This window comes from Ranitomeya imitator, chromosome 4 (assembly GCF_032444005.1).
Source record: "Ranitomeya imitator isolate aRanImi1 chromosome 4, aRanImi1.pri, whole genome shotgun sequence".
NCBI classification, from domain to species: domain Eukaryota; kingdom Metazoa; phylum Chordata; class Amphibia; order Anura; family Dendrobatidae; genus Ranitomeya; species Ranitomeya imitator.
This window is the reverse complement of record NC_091285.1, coordinates 650,193,345-650,212,011: the sequence shown is the minus strand read 5'-3', so window position 1 is coordinate 650,212,011 and position 18,667 is coordinate 650,193,345. Positions and strand designations below refer to the sequence as shown.

The window sequence follows — 18,667 nt, the reverse complement described above, 5'->3', positions numbered from 1 at the left end:
GCTCAGATATCAAGGGCAAAGGATACTTGTTCTTAACGGTGATAGCGTTAAGACCCCTGTAGTCTATGCATGGACGTAGTTCCCCATTCTTCTTCTGCACGAAAAAGAACCCTGCCCCAGCAGGTGACACTGACTTCCTGATGAACCCTCTTGCCAGATTCTCTTGAATGTACTGAGACATTGCCTCCATCTCTGGGAGAGATAATGGATAGACTCGACCCCGGGGAGGCTCAGCACCAGGCAAGAGATCAATAGGACAGTCATAGGGGCGATGGGGCGGAAGGGTCTCCGCCGCCTTTTTGGAGAACACGTCTGCATACGACCAATATTACTTGGGGAGAGAGGATAGATCTGCGGGTACCTCTGTAGTAGCAACCTGAACGCACTCTCGGTGACACCTACCCCCACATGATTCACCCCATCCCAGAATTCTGCCTGAAGACCACTCGATGTGAGGAGAGTGGTACCGTAACCAAGGTATCCCCAACAGGACCTCATCAATCCCCTCAGGAATGATGAGCAGAAATATAATCTCCTGATGGGATGGTGACATGGACAGAGTAAAAGGGATGGTCTGATGTGTTATCTGTGCGGGCAGTGTCGACCCATTTACCACTCGTACCGTTACTGGTTGAGGTAGCATAACCAGGGGTATTGCGTGACGTTGGGCGAAGGCAGAAGACATAAAATTGCCCTCCGCCCCAGAATCCACGCAGAGGTCTACCGAGTGGGAGGATGAGCCTAATGTTATTGTCCCCTTAAAGGACAATTTGGAGGCAAACGTCGCCGTGTCTAGTGCACCTCCACCTACTACCACTAGACGCTGACGTTTCCTCGACTGCTGGAGACATCTGGTGGCAAGATGTCCTGACTGTTGGCAAACATGACAAACCTGGAGTGCACGAGCGGTCCGGGACTTAGATCCCGCTCGTGACACTACCATAGGCTCATGGGACTCAGGAGCCTGGACTGGAGATTCCAAAGGTTTGGCGAAGGTGGGAGCCAGCCGAAACCTCTGCCTACACTGGGCTCGCTCTAACCTCCGCTCGTGAAAACGGAGGTCAATACGAGTGGATACTGTTATTAATTCCTCCAGTGTGGCGGGAATCTCCCTAGTGGCCAGGGCGTCCTTAACGTGGTCAGCCAGCCCCCTCCAAAATATAGGAATAAGGGCCTTATCCGACCACTCCAGCTCAGATGCTAGGGTGCGGAAGTGGACGGCAAACTGGCTGACCAAGGATGAGCCCTGAGTCAATGCCAACAGTTGGAGCGCCGTATCATGGGTGACACGAGGTCCTAAAAAGACCTGTTTCAGAGTGCTCAGGAATAACGGAGCACTCTGCACCACATGATCGCCACGCTCCCACAGCGGCGTAGCCCACTGCAACGCCCTGTCCGACAATAAAGATACGATAAAGCCCACCTTAGCCCGCTCTGTAGGGAAACGAGAGGCCAGAAGCTCGAGATGTATTGAGCACTGACTCACGAAACCCCTACAGGACTTACTGTCACCAGAAAATTTCTCTGGTAGCGGGAGGCGAGATAGCGTCGGTACAGGGGCGGCAGTGGACAAGGTAGCTGCAGCCACACTTGCAGCCTGAACAGCGACAGCAGTAACATCCACAGCTGAGGTTGAACGCTCAAGAGCCGCCAACCTTCCCTCCAGCTGTTGGATGTACCGCTGTGAACGCTGATCGTCCGTCATTACTAGCCAGACCTTGGCACTAGTTTTATGTTAGGACTGGCGGAACGCACCAAGTATAAGGTGTAATGGTATTAGGTGCGTTCACCGTCCGAGGTCCACCGTGCAGGTGAAAACCCTGCTGCTAGTAGAGACGGACGAGATGGCGGTACAATATGAATACACACTTGGGTTAACTTCACCCAGTGGGAAGGAAGCGAACCCTGTTGAGTCACAGGGCCGCGGTACCGCACCAAGAGAATATATTTAGAGGCATAAGAGTGGGTGCGGTGCCGCACTGGCGGATGCCACTAACCACCCAGGCTTGGGTTAGGAAAGCGCAGAGAAAGCGCACGGCGCCGCACTGGCGGTCACAGCAATGAGACACTGTAATATGTGTATCGTGCTGATGGCTAAGTCGGGCGCTAGGTAGCAATCACCCACCTTCCGCTAGCAGTCATACAATAGGGAGGGGATTTTAAAGAACGACTTTCACTCACAACACACACACATTTACAAAAGACAATACTAGCGCATTGCCGTGCGGCCATGCGAGGCTTAAATAGCTGCAGCATGTTTAGGACCTTCAAAAGAAGGACCAATGGAGTGCTGCAGCACCTGAGCATGTGACCCTGGATCTCCACTGAGATATCTCGCCCTGTGCATGCTCAGAGTGCAAAGCAGGATTTAGTCCTAGCAGCTACAAGGACCTTAGCTGCAGTATCTGATCATGTGACCCTCGATCTCCACTGAGAGATCTTACTCTGGGCATGCTCAGAATGTGAAAAGCAGGACTTAGCCCCAGAAACGTCCGCTCGCCGCTGCCCAGCACTGACTTCAATGGGAGAAGCAGGAAATGCAGCAGTAACTCTAAGCACAGAGTCAGACTGAGCGAGACGCTGTGACCGACGTCTCTGCTGAGCAAGCTCCACTGCGGCAGGAGAAGAATGGGAGACCGCAGCGGAGATGGCCCGAGATTCCCCCTGTGCAGAGGCAGGAACTCGACCCCTAACATTACCCCCCCTCCTAGGACCCGCCCTCCTTGGGCCTCGCTACGTTCGAAGGCAGCAATGAGCTGCGGAGCCCGAATGTGCTCAGCAGGCTCCCAGGACCTGTCCTCAGGGCCATAACCCTTCCAATCCACCAAATAGAGTTTTTTACCACGTACCACCTTGTACCCCAAAATAGCGTTCACCTCGTAATCATCCGTAGACGAACCCGATGTCCCGGCAGATGACTCAGAAAACCGGGACATGTATACGGGCTTAAGGAGGGACACATGAAAGGTGTCGGTGATACCAAGGCGTGGAGGAAGGGCCAGACGGTAGACCACAGGATTAACCTGTTCGAGGACCTTGAAGGGACCCAAGTAGCGAGGTGCAAACTTAGTGGACTCTACATGCAGCCTGATGTTACGGGTGGAGAGCCACACTAAATCGCCAGGAGCAAAGGTCGGGGCAGGGCGCCGATGTGCATCGGCGGAGGACCTCATTCTCTCCTTTAAGGCCCGAATGGCATCCTGAGTGCGGTCCCAAATGTCCCGTGCCTCCACTGCCCAGTCTGCCACCCTGGAGTCAGCAGAGGACACGGGCATAGGCACAGGAACCCGCGGATGCTGGCCGTAATTAAGGAGGAAAGGTGTCTGACCAGTGGAGTCGGCTACAGCATTATTAAGGGCGAACTCTACCCATGGTAATAAAGATGCCCAGTCATCCTGCCTGGCAGAAACAAAATGTCGTAGATATGTGACCAGAGTCTGATTGGCCCTCTCTACCAAACCATTCGTCTCGGGATGATATGCGGAAGAGAGATTTTACTCAATGCTGAGAAGACGACAAAGCTCTCTCCAGAACCGAGACGCAAACTGGGGACCCCGGTCACTGACAATTTTGTCTGGCATGCCGTGTAGGCGGAAGATGTGTCTTATGAACAACGCTGCCAAGGCCCGTGCAGAAGGTAACCGTGGGAGCGGCACCAAATGCACCATTTTCGAGAAATGATCGGTAATAACCCAAATGACGGTACAGCCGCGAGACTTGGGCAAACCCACTACAAAGTCCATCCCGACCATCTCCCAGGGCCTGTCTGCCACCGGCAAGGGATAGAGTAACCCAGACGGCCGTTGTCGAGGAGACTTATTTTTGGCGCATGAGACACACGCCAGAACGTAATCTCTGACATCTCGGAGCATATGCGGCCACCAGTACGTCCTCTCCAGCAGCTCAGATGTCCTTTTTGTCCCAAAGTGTCCACCCACCCGGGAGGAATGAGCCCAAGAGAGAACCTCCGGTCACAAATTTATGGGTACAAAAGTCTTGCCCGGAGGCACAGACTCAAGCGACACCGGAGCCACGGTTCTCAAGCTCTCAGAAGGAACAATAAGCCGAGGCTCTCTTTCCTCCTCCTCAGATGACACAACAGAGCGAGAAAGGGCATCAGCTCGAATGTACTTCTCCCCAGCGAGATAATGGAGGGTGAAGTGTAATCGGGAGAAGAATAAGGACCATCTGGCCTGGCGAGAATTTAGCCGCTGGGCTGTTTGCAAATATAGCAAATTTTTGTGGTCTGTGAAAACTTGAAAGGGAAAACGAGCCCCCTCCAAGAGATGTCTCCACTCTGAGAAAGCCAATTTCATCGCTAGCAACTCCCTGTCCCCGATGGAATAATTCCTCTCCTCTGGTGTGAAGGTCTTGGAGAAGAAGAAGCACGGATGCTTCCGACCTTGAGCATCCTTTTGGAAGGGGACTGCTCCAGCACCAACGGAAGAGGCATCCACCTCCATTATAAACGGCTTATCGACATCGGGACGTTGTAGGATGGGAGCGCTAGCAAAATGAGACTTAGTAGAAGAAAAGGCCCTGGAGACCTCTTCAGACCACACTTTGGGATTTGCTCCCTTCTTGGTGAGGGCTACCAAGGGAGCTACCAGAGTTGAGAAGTGGGGAATGAACTGGCGGTAATAATTAATGAACCCCATAAAGCACTGCACCGCCTTAAGAGAATGGGTCTCTTGCCAGTCCATCACAGCCTGTAGTTTGGCAGGATCCAGATTGTGAGCCCCAACGGAGACAGCGATGATAATGTGTGCAACTTGTAAAGCGCTGCGGAATATGTTAGCGCTATATAAAAATAAAGATTATTATTTTATTATTATTATCCATAGCCAATCCCTGGGCGGAGATGATATAGCTCAGGAACGGTAAAGACTCCTGCTCAAACATACACTTCTCCAACTTTGCATAAAGAGAGTTTGCCCGTAGGAGGTCGAAGACTCTGCCAACATCTCTCCGGTGGGAGTCAATATCTGGAGAAAAGATGAGAATATCATCCAGATAGACTACAACCGTGGTGGAAAGCATATCCCGGAAGATGTCGTTGACAAAGTCTTGGAAAACGGCTGGGGCATTACAGAGCCCGAAGGGCATCACCAGATACTCATAGTGCCCATCTCTGGTGTTAAACGCCGTTTTCCATTCGTCCCCCTCACGGATGCGAATCAGGTTGTAAGCACCCCGCAGATCTAGTTTGGTAAACACCCTTGCTCCCCGAAGCCTATCGAAAAGCTCAGATATCAAGGGCAAAGGATACTTGTTCTTAACGGTGATAGCGTTAAGACCCCTGTAGTCTATGCATGGACGTAGTTCCCCATTCTTCTTCTGCACGAAAAAGAACCCTGCCCCAGCAGGTGACACTGACTTCCTGATGAACCCTCTTGCCAGATTCTCTTGAATGTACTGAGACATTGCCTCCATCTCTGGGAGAGATAATGGATAGACTCGACCCCGGGGAGGCTCAGCACCAGGCAAGAGATCAATAGGACAGTCATAGGGGCGATGGGGCGGAAGGGTCTCCGCCGCCTTTTTGGAGAACACGTCTGCATACGACCAATATTACTTGGGGAGAGAGGATAGATCTGCGGGTACCTCTGTAGTAGCAACCTGAACGCACTCTCGGTGACACCTACCCCCACATGATTCACCCCATCCCAGAATTCTGCCTGAGGACCACTCGATGTGAGGAGAGTGGTACCGTAACCAAGGTATCCCCAACAGGACCTCATCAATCCCCTCAGGAATGATGAGCAGAGATATAATCTCCTGATGGGATGGTGACATGGACAGAGTAAAAGGGATGGTCTGATGTGTTATCTGTGCGGGCAGTGTCGACCCATTCACCACTCGTACCGTTACTGGTTGAGGTAGCATAACCAGGGGTATTGCGTGACGTTGGGCGAAGGCAGAAGACATAAAATTGCCCTCCGCCCCAGAATCCACGCAGAGGTCTACCGAGTGGGAGGATGAGCCTAATGTTATTGTCCCCTTAAAGGACAATTTGGAGGCAAACGTCGCCGTGTCTAGTGCACCTCCACCTACTACCACTAGACACTGACGTTTCCTCGACTGCTGGAGACATCTGGTGGCAAGATGTCCTGACTGTTGGCAAACATGACAAACCTGGAGTGCACGAGCGGTCCGGGACTTAGATCCCGCTCGTGACACTACCATAGGCTCATGGGACTCAGGAGCCTGGACTGGAGATTCCAAAGGTTTGGCGAAGGTGGGAGCCAGCCGAAACCTCTGCCTACACTGGGCTCGCTCTAACCTCCGCTCGTGAAAACGGAGGTCAATACGAGTGGATACTGTTATTAATTCCTCCAGTGTGGCGGGAATCTCCCTAGTGGCCAGGGCGTCCTTAACGTGGTCAGCCAGCCCCCTCCAAAATATAGGAATAAGGGCCTTATCCGACCACTCCAGCTCAGATGCTAGGGTGCGGAAGTGGACGGCAAACTGGCTGACCAAGGATGAGCCCTGAGTCAATGCCAACAGTTGGAGCGCCGTATCATGGGTGACACGAGGTCCTAAAAAGACCTGTTTCAGAGTGCTCAGGAATAACGGAGCACTCTGCACCACATGATCGCCACGCTCCCACAGCGGCGTAGCCCACTGCAACGCCCTGTCCGACAATAAAGATACGATAAAGCCCACCTTAGCCCGCTCTGTAGGGAAACGAGAGGCCAGAAGCTCGAGATGTATTGAGCACTGACTCACGAAACCCCTACAGGACTTACTGTCACCAGAAAATTTCTCTGGTAGCGGGAGGCGAGATAGCGTCGGTACAGGGGCGGCAGTGGACAAGGTAGCTGCAGCCACACTTGCAGCCTGAACAGCGACAGCAGTAACATCCACAGCTGAGGTTGAACGCTCAAGAGCCGCCAACCTTCCCTCCAGCTGTTGGATGTACCGCTGTGAACGCTGATCGTCCGTCATTACTAGCCAGACCTTGGCACTAGTTTTATGTTAGGACTGGCGGAACGCACCAAGTATAAGGTGTAATGGTATTAGGTGCGTTCACCGTCCGAGGTCCACCGTGCAGGTGAAAACCCTGCTGCTAGTAGAGACGGACGAGATGGCGGTACAATATGAATACACACTTGGGTTAACTTCACCCAGTGGGAAGGAAGCGAACCCTGTTGAGTCACAGGGCCGCGGTACCGCACCAAGAGAATATATTTAGAGGCATAAGAGTGGGTGCGGTGCCGCACTGGCGGATGCCACTAACCACCCAGGCTTGGGTTAGGAAAGCGCAGAGAAAGCGCACGGCGCCGCACTGGCGGTCACAGCAATGAGACACTGTAATATGTGTATCGTGCTGATGGCTAAGTCGGGCGCTAGGTAGCAATCACCCACCTTCCGCTAGCAGTCATACAATAGGGAGGGGATTTTAAAGAACGACTTTCACTCACAACACACACACATTTACAAAAGACAATACTAGCGCATGGCCGTGCGGCCATGCGAGGCTTAAATAGCTGCAGCATGTTTAGGACCTTCAAAAGAAGGACCAATGGAGTGCTGCAGCACCTGAGCATGTGACCCTGGATCTCCACTGAGATATCTCGCCCTGGGCATGCTCAGAGTGCAAAGCAGGATTTAGTCCTAGCAGCTACAAGGACCTTAGCTGCAGTATCTGATCATGTGACCCTCGATCTCCACTGAGAGATCTTACTCTGGGCATGCTCAGAATGTGAAAAGCAGGACTTAGCCCCAGAAACGTCCGCTCGCCGCTGCCCAGCACTGACTTCAATGGGAGAAGCAGGAAACGCAGCAGTAACTCTAAGCACAGAGTCAGACTGAGCGAGATGCTGGGATCGACATCTCTGCTGAGCAAGCTCCACTGCGGCAGGAGAAGAATGGGAGACCGCAGCGGAGATGGCCCGAGATTCCCCCTGTGCAGAGGCAGGCACTCGACCCCTAACACGCAGTTGCATGATTTACGACTGCTAGCCAGGCTAAGTACATGTTGGGGTTGCCTGGTTGTTAGGGAATCCCCACATGTAATCAAGCTGTCTAGTAGCTGTAAATCATGCAGCTGTGGTGACTAAAACTAAATCTCCGAGCACTATCAAACACTCAGAGACCACCCGAGCGTGCTCGGGAAAACCAGAGCAATGAATATACTCACTCATCACTACTTTACACTACTCTATCTGATACTTGGCATTGTAATTGGTGAGGTATGGTTTGCATGCAGCCACTTGGCCTTAATAATACATACTACAAAGTTCTCAACATTATTTTTGTGCTGACATTAATAGTAGAGGAGGTCTGGACTCTGCAGTTATGGAGTCAGCAGAGCGTTGGTGACTTTTCTGTCCTCTGCTCCTCAGCACTCGGTGACCCCACTCCGCAACATTACAGGGTCTCCACTTCGTGGCTGAGTTGCTGCTGTTCCTTCCACTTACGGGGTCTCCACTTCAATGCTGAGCTGCGGTTCCTTCCACTTACGAGGTCTCCACTTCATGGCTAAGGTGCTGCGGTTACTTCCACTTATGGGTCTCCACTTCGTGGCTAAATCACGGCGGTTCCTTCCACTTATGGGTCTCCAATTTGTGGCTAAGTCGCGGCGGTTCCTTCCACTTATGGGTCTCCACTTCGTGGCTGAGTTGCTGCGGTTCCTTCCACTACTCATTAATATAATTCACAGGTCATGGGGAAGATTTAGGAGGAACAAATGCCATGACCTAACTTGTTACCCTGGTGGCTCCTATTACAGGACCGCGCTGGTATCAGTGAGCTCTTTACCACCATCAGTTCTGTCACATGTTAGTAAAGACAAATGGCAGGATTTTAAAAATGAGAAAGAGTGAAGAACCTAAATTCAATGAGTGAGACTGAGGTCTGTCTCAATACTTTTGTCACTATAGCGTAAATTGGAGCAGCTCAAACCTTTATCCAGTCTGGCCCAGTAAACTCTTGCAGGAAATATATTCTTCTGTACTAATCAGCAATTGACTGTTTCAAAATGATTTTCAGCAGTAGATACATGTATTAAAATAAATAATGTACAACTATAAATGATCAAAGTCTATTAGAACATAAGAAGTATGTTGATACAGTGGTGAAAACAGCAAATTAAATCTCACTGATAGATATAACCGGCCCAACTAACTCTATATATCAATGGATTTACTGTCTGCTTTCTTATTTAAGAAGATTGTTGTTCACTTTAGGGAAATGTCAGTGACCTCTGGGATTTTTTTTCACTGCAGCAAATGTCTTTATACTTAATTATGACAAATCAAGGTGGCTTGTGTTAAAGAGGAAATAAATTTGATGAATTTATTGCCTCATATGTACATCCATAAATATGTGAATAAATTCATATGATAGATGTATACTTAGGTGCAAATATATACAGTGCCTTGAGAAAGTATTAATACTTTGGAACTTTTCCACATTTCACTCACAAGCTTAAATCTATTTTATTGTGATTTTATGTGATAAAAACCAAATCAATTATCAAGTATTTGTTAAGTGTAAAGGAAACGATACATGGTTTTCTAATTATTTTCTAATTATTTAAAGAATATAAATGTGTTGTTTTTTTACACTTGATTAAGATGTCAGTGTGGCATTGAAACATGCAGTGGATAATAAAGAACATTCTAAGAACATTGCGGCAAAACATTTCTGTTTTGGTAATTTTTAGAATGAAAATTTAGTATTACACCACTCATTGCTAATTTTATTATGAAACAAGATCAAAGGCTGCGTCACAGAAAGTGTGCTTCCTGCATTGTAAATAATATACACTGCTCAAAAAAATAAAGGGAACACTTAAACAACAGAATATAACTACAAGTAAATCAAACTTCTGTGAAATCAAACTGTCCACTTAGGAAGCAAAAACACAAACAAATTGGTGCAACAAAGTCCAAAAGAAATAACAAAGTCTTTATTAAATATGTTTAAATGCAACAAAACAAGGAATCAAAAGATAACAGTGGGTTAAAATCTGCAAACATGATGCATAGTACGCATGGACGTTCCCTGAGGAAGGACATCTCCGAAACGCGCGTCGGGGTGGGTCTGGAGCGGACACTCTCCCCACGTCATCAGCTGGCAAGGTATTTTCCCTGCGTAATCATTGGAGATATGTGTCATCTTGTTACTTATAATTGCGGGCTCTGGTTCTAGATTTGCTACGATTTGAGATTATCATTATGGAGTGTGCAGTGGCTATTATTGCCTTATATCCCACAGTGTGCTTTGCCTAGATGCTGATGTGGGGTGCGTGGTTTGTCTCCATGCGTACTATGCATCATGCTTGCAGATTTTAACCCACTGTTATCTTTTGTTTGTGTTTTTGCTTTAGCAGTATTTGGTGTGTCCTGCATTATTCCATAGACAGGCGTTAGTTACCTCTTACTTACATTTGGTTGTGACATCATAAGTAGAGGGTATACACGGTCTTGCCTGTTTTGTTTTCCTTGCCTTCACTTAGGAAGCAACACTGTTTGACAATCAATTTCACATGCTGTTGTGCAAATGGAACAGACAACAGATGGAAATTATTGGCAATTATCAAGCCACACTCAATAAAGGAGTGGTTCTGCAGGTGGGGACCACAGACCACATCTCAGTATCAATGCTTTCTGGCTGATGTTTTGGTCACTTTTGATTGTTGGCTGTGCTTTCACACTTGTGGTAGCATGAGACGGACTCTACAACCCACACAAGTGGCTCAGGCAGTGCAGCTTATCCAGGATGGCACATCAATGTGAGCTGTGGCAGCAAGGTTTGCTGTGTCTGTCAGCAAGGTGTCCAGAGGCTGGAGGCGCTACTAGGAGACAGGTCAGTACATCAGGAGACGTGGAGGGGGCCGTAGGAGGCCTTTATTTTTTGTAGCAGTGTATATACCTGTATATACAGTGGGGCAAAAAAGTATTTAGTCAGTCAGCAATAGTGCAAGTTCCACCACTTAAAAAGATGAGAGGCGTCTGTAATTTACATCATAGGTAGACCTCAACTATGGGAGACAAACTGAGAAAAAAAAATCCAGAAAATCACATTGTCTGTTTTTTTAACATTTTATTTGCATATTATGGTGGAAAATAAGTATTTGGTCAGAAACAAAATTTAATCTCAATACTTTGTAATATATCCTTTGTTGGCAATGACAGAGGTCAAACGTTTTCTGTAAGTCTTCACAAGGTTGCCTCACACTGTTGTTGGTATGTTGGCCCATTCCTCCATGCAGATCTCCTCTAGAGCAGTGATGTTTTTGGCTTTTCGCTTGGCAACACGGACTTTCAACTCCCTCCAAAGGTTTTCTATAGGGTTGAGATCTGGAGACTGGCTAGGCCACTCCAGGACCTTGAAATGCTTCTTACGAAGCCACTCCTTCGTTGCCCTGGCGGTGTGCTTTGGATCATTGTCATGTTGAAAGACCCAGCCACGTTTCATCTTCAATGCCCTTGCTGATGGAAGGAGGTTTGCACTCAAAATCTCACGATACATGGCCCCATTCATTCTTTCATGTACCCGGATCAGTCGTCCTGGCCCCTTTGCAGAGAAACAGCCCCAAAGCATGATGTTTCCACCACCATGCTTTACAGTAGGTATGGTGTTTGATGGATGCAACTCAGTATTCTTTTTCCTCCAAACACAACAAGTTGTGTTTCTACCAAACAGTTCCAGTTTGGTTTCATCAGACCATAGGACATTCTCCCAAAACTCCTCTGGATCATCCAAATGCTCTCTAGCAAACTTCAGACGGGCCCGGACATGTACTGGCTTAAGCAGTGGGACACGTCTGGCACTGCAGGATCTGAGTCCATGGTGGCGTAGTGTGTTACTTATGGTAGGCCTTGTTACATTGGTCCCAGCTCTCTGGAGTTCATTCACTATGTCCCCCCGCGTGGTTCTGGGATTTTTGCTCACCATTCTTGTGATCATTCTGTCCCCACGGGGTGGGATTTTGCCTGGAGCCCCAGATCGAGGGAGATTATCAGTGGTCTTGTATGTCTTCCATTTTCTAATTATTGCTCCCATTGTTGATTTCTTCACTCCAAGCTGGTTGGCTATTGCAGATTCAGTCTTCCCAGCCTGGTGCAGGGCTACAATTTTGTTTCTGGTGTCCTTTGACAGCTCTTTGGTCTTCACCATAGTGGAGTTTGGAGTCAGACTGTTTGAAGGTGTGCACAGGTGTCTTTTTATACTGATTACAAGTTTAAACAGGTGCCATTACTACAGGTAATGAGTGGAGGAAAGAGGAGACTCTTAAAGAAGAAGTTACAGGTTTGTGAGAGCCAGAAATCTTGATTGTTTGTTTCTGACCAAATACTTATTTTCCACCATAATATGCAAAAAAAATGATAAAAAAAACAGACAATGTGATTTTCTGGATTTTTTTTTCTCAGTTTGTCTCCCATAGTTGAGGTCTACCTATGATGTAAATTACAGATGCCTCTCATCTTTTTAAGTGGTGGAACTTGCACTATTGCTGACTGACTAAATACTTTTTTGCCCCACTGTATATATATATATAGTCATGACCTAAAGTGTTTGAAATAAATATCTGCAATCAATAAGTATCTGATTGAATCTCTCAGCATTGAGGTCGACATTATCCCTGACCAAATCCCCACTTGACTTGCCAAAATGCAGCTCCAGACATACAGAATCTTTCTCCATGCTTCAGCATTCCTGCAGGCACTCATTATTGCACCGCTTTCCAACTCTGTGCAAACAAACTGCCATCTGGTACAGCCAAGTATTTTACATTTTGACTTATCAGTCCAGAAACCCAGCTGACATGTTTCCATGCACAGTTAGGTCACTGGGCTTTGTTTCCCTAAAGGTTTGGCTTTTTGTCCACAATTCTTCCATGGAGAACACTTTTTATCAGAGTTCTTCAAACAGTAGATAGGTGTACTTGGGTCCCAAAGGTTGCTGTTAGGTCTACGCTGATGGCATTGCTGGATATCTTCTGATTTTGAAGTGAAGTAAGTGTAATGTGTTTCACATCTGCTGTATTTCTCGGCAGATCATTATAGTCTATATGGCAGTATAATGTGGATATGGATCACCCCCTAAGGTCAGTGGGGTACTCGGTACCGGGTCCTTCGGTTCTCAAAGGGGATGTCACGGTGGCTGACCCGGTCCGTGGGCCTAGGGAGGTCCGTTGAAAAAGGGGAAAGGTCTTTAAAGGGGAAATTTTCGTGACGCCACCTGTGGTATTCGGTCAGGGTGACTGACGCTGCTTAGGGGTCCGCTGGGGTGATGTTATGGCAGCTAGGTGGTATACCTTCCCACAGATGAAGTGTGTCCCCAGGGCTTCCCAGAGTGTAGATGGTGGATGGTGTGAGGCGCAGTGAAGACCGAGGACACAAGGTTGCAGTCTCTTTACCTTTACTGAAGGCTTCAGCATCCACAGTTCAGAGCACCAGATCACAGGGCAGGCAGAGGCTGGCCGGTCTGAAGGCAAATCCAGAGTCCCCTTATCCAGGTGGAAATCAGTAGCCTTCCTCTAGCGCCTGGATGTTTTACTACCTTAGGCTACGTTCACACTAGCGTTATGCTAGTGTGCGTCGGGTTAGCGTCGGGCGACGCAGCGGCGACGCACGCGTCATGCGCCGCTATGTTTAACATGGGGGACGCATGCATTTTTGTTTGTTGCGTTGTGCGACGCATGCGTCTTTTTTGCCGCAAGCGTCGGACCAAGAAAACACAACAAGTTGCATTTTTCTTGCGTCCGATTTTCGGCAAAAAGCGACACATGCGTCGCAAAACGCAGCGTTTTTGCGTGCGTTTTGCCGCGTTTTTGCGTGCGTTGTGCGGTGCGTCGCCGATGCAGCGGCGCACAACGCTAATGTGAACGTAGCCTTACTGCTGAGCTTCTCATAAGGTCCTCACAACTGATGCAGATGTTCTAGATGTTATGTCTTTCTCTCTGTCCCCCAGATGGATATGAACAAACCCATATGACTGATGGCCTGAGGCTTTTTACAGGGATTCTAGCATGCCCCAGCCCCCAGAAGTTGCCACCGTGCCTCCTGAGTATAGGTGCGGATCAACAATGTGCAATAAACTGTCCTGCCTGTCTCTGGAGCAAGGCATGGAGACGATTGCTCCCTCGGTGTTCCGGCTACCGGATCCTGCGCCTCAGAAGGAGGCAGCCTTTGTATGGCAGAACTCCTTCTGGTTTTCCTCATTTCCTTTTGCTATGACTTCGTTTCTCACCCTCTACAATAAAATTCTCTTTCGTGTCCTTCCTTAGGTCCTTCAAAAACAAGATCGACCAAACAAGGCAAACCATAACTTGTCCACCACCCCAACCATTCCATATACCAGACCTCTGCCCTTCCCTAATAACCTCCCTCTCCAACATCACTGAAGGAGAGCTTACTCGCCTCCTTTCCAATTCACACCTCACCACCTGTGCACTTGACCCCATCCCTTCCCACCTGCTCCCCAACCTCACTAACATGCTCATTCCAGCTCTAACCCATCTCTTCAAAATATCGCTCTCTTCCGGTACCTTCCCCTCTGCCTTCAAACATGCCACAATCACACCCATCCTCAAAAAAGCTAACCTTGACCCAACTGCTATACCCAGCTATCGCCTCATATCACTGCTCCCGTTTGCTTCAAAACTCCTTGAGCAGCATGTCCATGCTCAACTTTCCTCCCACCTCTTATCTAACTTTCTCCTTGACAACCTCCAATCTGGCTTCCGCCCCCACCACTCCACCGAAACTGCCCTGACAAAAATTACTAATGACTTAGTCACAGCCAGAGCTAACAGACAGTTCTCCATCCTCCTCCTTCTTGACCTGTCCTCTGCTTTTGACACAGTCGATCACTGCCTACTGCTACAGATTCTCTCTTCCCTTGGCATCAAAGAGCTTGCCCTGTCCTGGATTGCCTCATACCTATCCAACCACACATTTAGCGTTTCCCACTCCCACACTACGTCCTCATCCCACCCTCTCTCTGTTGGAGTCCCTCAAGGCTCTGTCCTAGGGCCCCTACTTTTTTCCATCTATACCCTTGGCCTAGGAGAACTCATAAAGTCCCATGGCTTCCAGTACCACCTGTATGCAGGCGACACTCAGATCTACCTCTCTGGCCCAGATGTCACCTCCCTGCTCTCCAGAATCCCGAAGTATCTGTCAGCCATATCCTTCTTCTTCACCTCTCGCATCCTTAAACTCAATGTAGACAAAACCGAATTCATTATCTTTCCCCCACCTCACTTATCCCTCCTACTTGATCTATCTATTATGGTAAACGGCATCACGCTCTCAACCGCACCTGAAATCTTCTGCCTTGGGGTAACTCTCGACTCTGCCCTGTCCTTCAAACCTCACGTCCAAGCTCTTGCCACCTCCTGTCGCCTCCAACTCAAAAGTATTGCCAGAATCCATTCATTTCTCAGCCCACAATCTACCAAAACTCTTGTGCATGCTCTCATCATCTCTTGCCTCGATTACTGCAACACCCTCCTCTGTGGCCTCCCAGCTAACTCTCTTGCACCACTCCAGTCTGTCCTCAACTCTGCTGCCCGGCTAATCCACCTCTCTCCTCGCTACTTCCCTGCTTCTCCCCTCTGCAAATCTTTCCACTGGCTCCCAATTCCCCAACGAATCCAGTTTAAACTACTAACACTGATCTACAAAGCCATCCACAACCTGTCCCCTCCCTATATCTCTGAATTAATCTCCCAATTTCTTCCCTCATGTAATCTTCGATCCTCCCAAGACCTCCTACTCTCCTCCACACTTATTCGTTCCTCACACAACCGCCTCCAAGATTTCTCCTGAATATCCCCCATCCTCTGGAATTCCATGCCTCAACATTATCCACCACCCTCGGATCCTTCAGACGGAACCTGAAAACCCATCTGTTCAGGAAAGCCTACAGCCTACAATAAACGAGCCGCTGCCTCACCGCCGCCGCCAGAGCCGCCACCTCACCGCCGCCAGAGCCGCCGCCTCACCGCCGCCAGAGCCGCCGCCTTACTGCCGCCAGAGCCACCGCCGCCAGAGACGCCGCCTCACCCCTACCTTCTGTCTCTTCCCCACTATCTCATAGAATGTAAGTCCGCAAGGACAGGATCCTCTTACCTCTGTACCAGTCTGTCACTGTAAACCTGTTTACTGTAAACGATATCTATAACCCTGTATGTAACCCCTTTCTCATGTACAGTACCATGGAATTAATGGTGCTATATAAATAAATAATAATAATAATAAATAATAATGCTGCTGCATCAGTAGGCAGTCGCAGCTCCCTGACCTTCTGTCTAGGCCTCTGACAGGATCCCACCCCTGTCAGGGACCATTCTGTCGGCAACTGCTAGATGTTCCTCCTTTCCCCCGTCTGCCTGACAGGTACTGCCTGGGTGAAGCCTAGTCAGCTTCTGCCTAACTTCCTATCCAGACCACCAGTTTTACCTAATTGTGAGGAGTGCCCTAATAAATAGGAGCATAGCTGCCCCTGGTGGACTGGAGTGTGAAGTGTGTTGCATGGTTTGTGATACCTGGTAAAGTGATCTCCTTTATTGCCTTCAAACGTAACATCACTCCCCCTGGTGGAAGAATTACATTACTGCAACGACATGGACCCTGGGGCGCTGCACTCCCCCCCATTAAATCCAGTACTCCGGGACTGGGAAAAGAAAACAACAATACATAAGCAAAAAGACATGCAAGTTTTTTTTTTAAATGCTATAAAACAAGTTAATCCAATTCAACATTCCCTTTAAGGGTTCAAATAACATTTTAAGTCTTTCAATGAGGTAGTGCAAAGTACCAATATGCAAGTCAATTATCAACTTTCAAATGACAAGAACTTTTAAGGCATAACCCTAAACGGGTTTTAAGGCAGAAAAATGGAAATGTTTTTAGGAACTATTTACAGTCTTTTCAGTATTTTTTATTGGAACAACTCCGGAGGTAGTACTGGTATAGGTAGCCCTTTTGGTTACTGGTGGCTACCAGGTGCTACATATGGGGCTCCCTCACTCCAGATGGGGGTCTGAGTGCCCACTGAGTTCTGTTCAGGGGTAACCTTAGCACAGGTTACCATTGGAGTTGGCTCTGTGGCAACGACAGTTTCTGTGGTAGTGACAGTGCACACAGTGGACGGCATAGTTGGGGTTTTAGCATGGCGTTTCATAGTGTCCCTTTTCTTATGAACGTTCACAGAAAACCATCCTTTCTCACCAAAGTGCTTGGTGTAAGTAACTTTATCCCCTGGATACAAGTCTCTATCTGGATGTCCTTCCCAGAGGTGAGATTCCACATCCCTTCGGTTAACAAAGATCTCCACATAGAGTCCCTGTTCCTTGATGAAACCCCAACCTCCTTGTAGTTTGAATGTTACGACTGTACTCTGCTTACGCGGGGCCTGGTTAGTGGTGCGGTCCTTGCGGGCCTGGGCTTTAACTTGTAAGTCACGTTGGTCAAAGGCTCTGCGTTAGGCCTAGTGCCTTTCCTCTGTTTCCTCCCACTTGCGGGCTAGCTGGGCCTGGTAGTCCTCCCAACTTAAGACTTCCACTGTTTCTCCCTTCTGCTTCTCCGTCCCGGGGAACCCCATAAAGTCTGGTCCGAGATTCACTCAGTGGTACACAGTCCACTCCGCGTATAGCTCACCTGGCAGGGTGGCGGGCGTTATTGGGGCCTGCAAGAATTGCTCCAATCCCGTGGCCTGGTCCCAAGGCTCAAGACACTGGAGCCGGTGGGTACCGTGGGTAGGTGGTGCCGCTACAGGGCCCATCAGTAGTCCCTCTGTCACCGGGGCAGGGTCAGCGTTCTTACCTGCCGCAGCGGTATCTTTGATGTCGGTTGGTTCTGCTAGCGGCGGCATCTGCAGCGGTGCTGGCAGCGGCTCTGGGAGCGGTGCAGGGAGCGGTGCAGGGAGTGGTGTAGGAGGCGGTGCCGGTGGGTCCTCTCCAGGCGTCGTCCGGCACGGGGCCTTGGTGTTTGCCCGCAGCTGCAGGAGCTGGTCAATTAGCTCTTCCACCCTGCAGGAAGTCAGCGCCAACAGTGGATGCCGGGTCGCAGTGCCTCTCCAGGTGGCTGGGGGAGTCCTTTGCTCTGACCCCACGCTCTGGTTCCGGGCGGCTGGCCATGGCGTCTCCCACGTGGCTGGCTTCTTCCTGGTCCTTTTCCAGCTCTCTCCTCCGGGGGCAGTTTCTTGTTCTTTGTCTCCGCCCGCCATTGAAGATCAAGAGGTGGATCTCAGCTGCTGACGGACACATCTTCAAGGAACAGAGAAATTTAGACTGGGCGGCCAATTATTTTTCGTGCTTCTCAGTTCGTTCATGTCCACAATGACACGCCCTTCTTCTCCTGCGCTCCTCGTGGCGCTGTAATGGCAGCAGTTTTGGTGGGAATTTTGGCAGTTTTTTGCAATACATAGTCCTTTAGCAAATCACAGTTCAAGCACACTTCTGGCACGGTCCTTAGGCACACATGAACTGATTTTTCAGGCTTAAGTAGATCCTGTTCATGACGCCAAAAGATGGATCACCCCCCTAAGGGCAATGGGGTACTTGGTACCGGGTCCTTCGGTTCTCAAGGGGGATGTCACAGTGGCTGACCCGGTCCGTGGCCCTAGGGACGTCCGTTGAAAAAGGGGAAAGGTCTTTAAAGGAGAAATGTTCATGACGCCACCTGACCAACACTGCTTAGGGGTC

The 18,667-nt window shown here is 49.2% G+C and overlaps 1 protein-coding gene across 1 annotated transcript in view; it reads right to left on the bottom strand.

The window, feature by feature from the left end:
- Positions 1–18,189, bottom strand: part of LOC138674657 (olfactory receptor 1E16-like) — a 32,067-nt gene extending 13,878 nt beyond the window's left edge. Inside the window, exons 1-2 of the mRNA XM_069762471.1 lie at positions 17,622–18,189; positions 17,193–17,333 (exon numbers count right to left, since the gene is read on the bottom strand). Coding sequence (XP_069618572.1) covers positions 17,193–17,333; positions 17,622–18,189 — 709 coding nt within the window. The remainder of the gene's footprint in view (positions 1–17,192; positions 17,334–17,621) is intronic.
- Between the last annotated feature and the right edge of the window lie 478 nt (positions 18,190–18,667).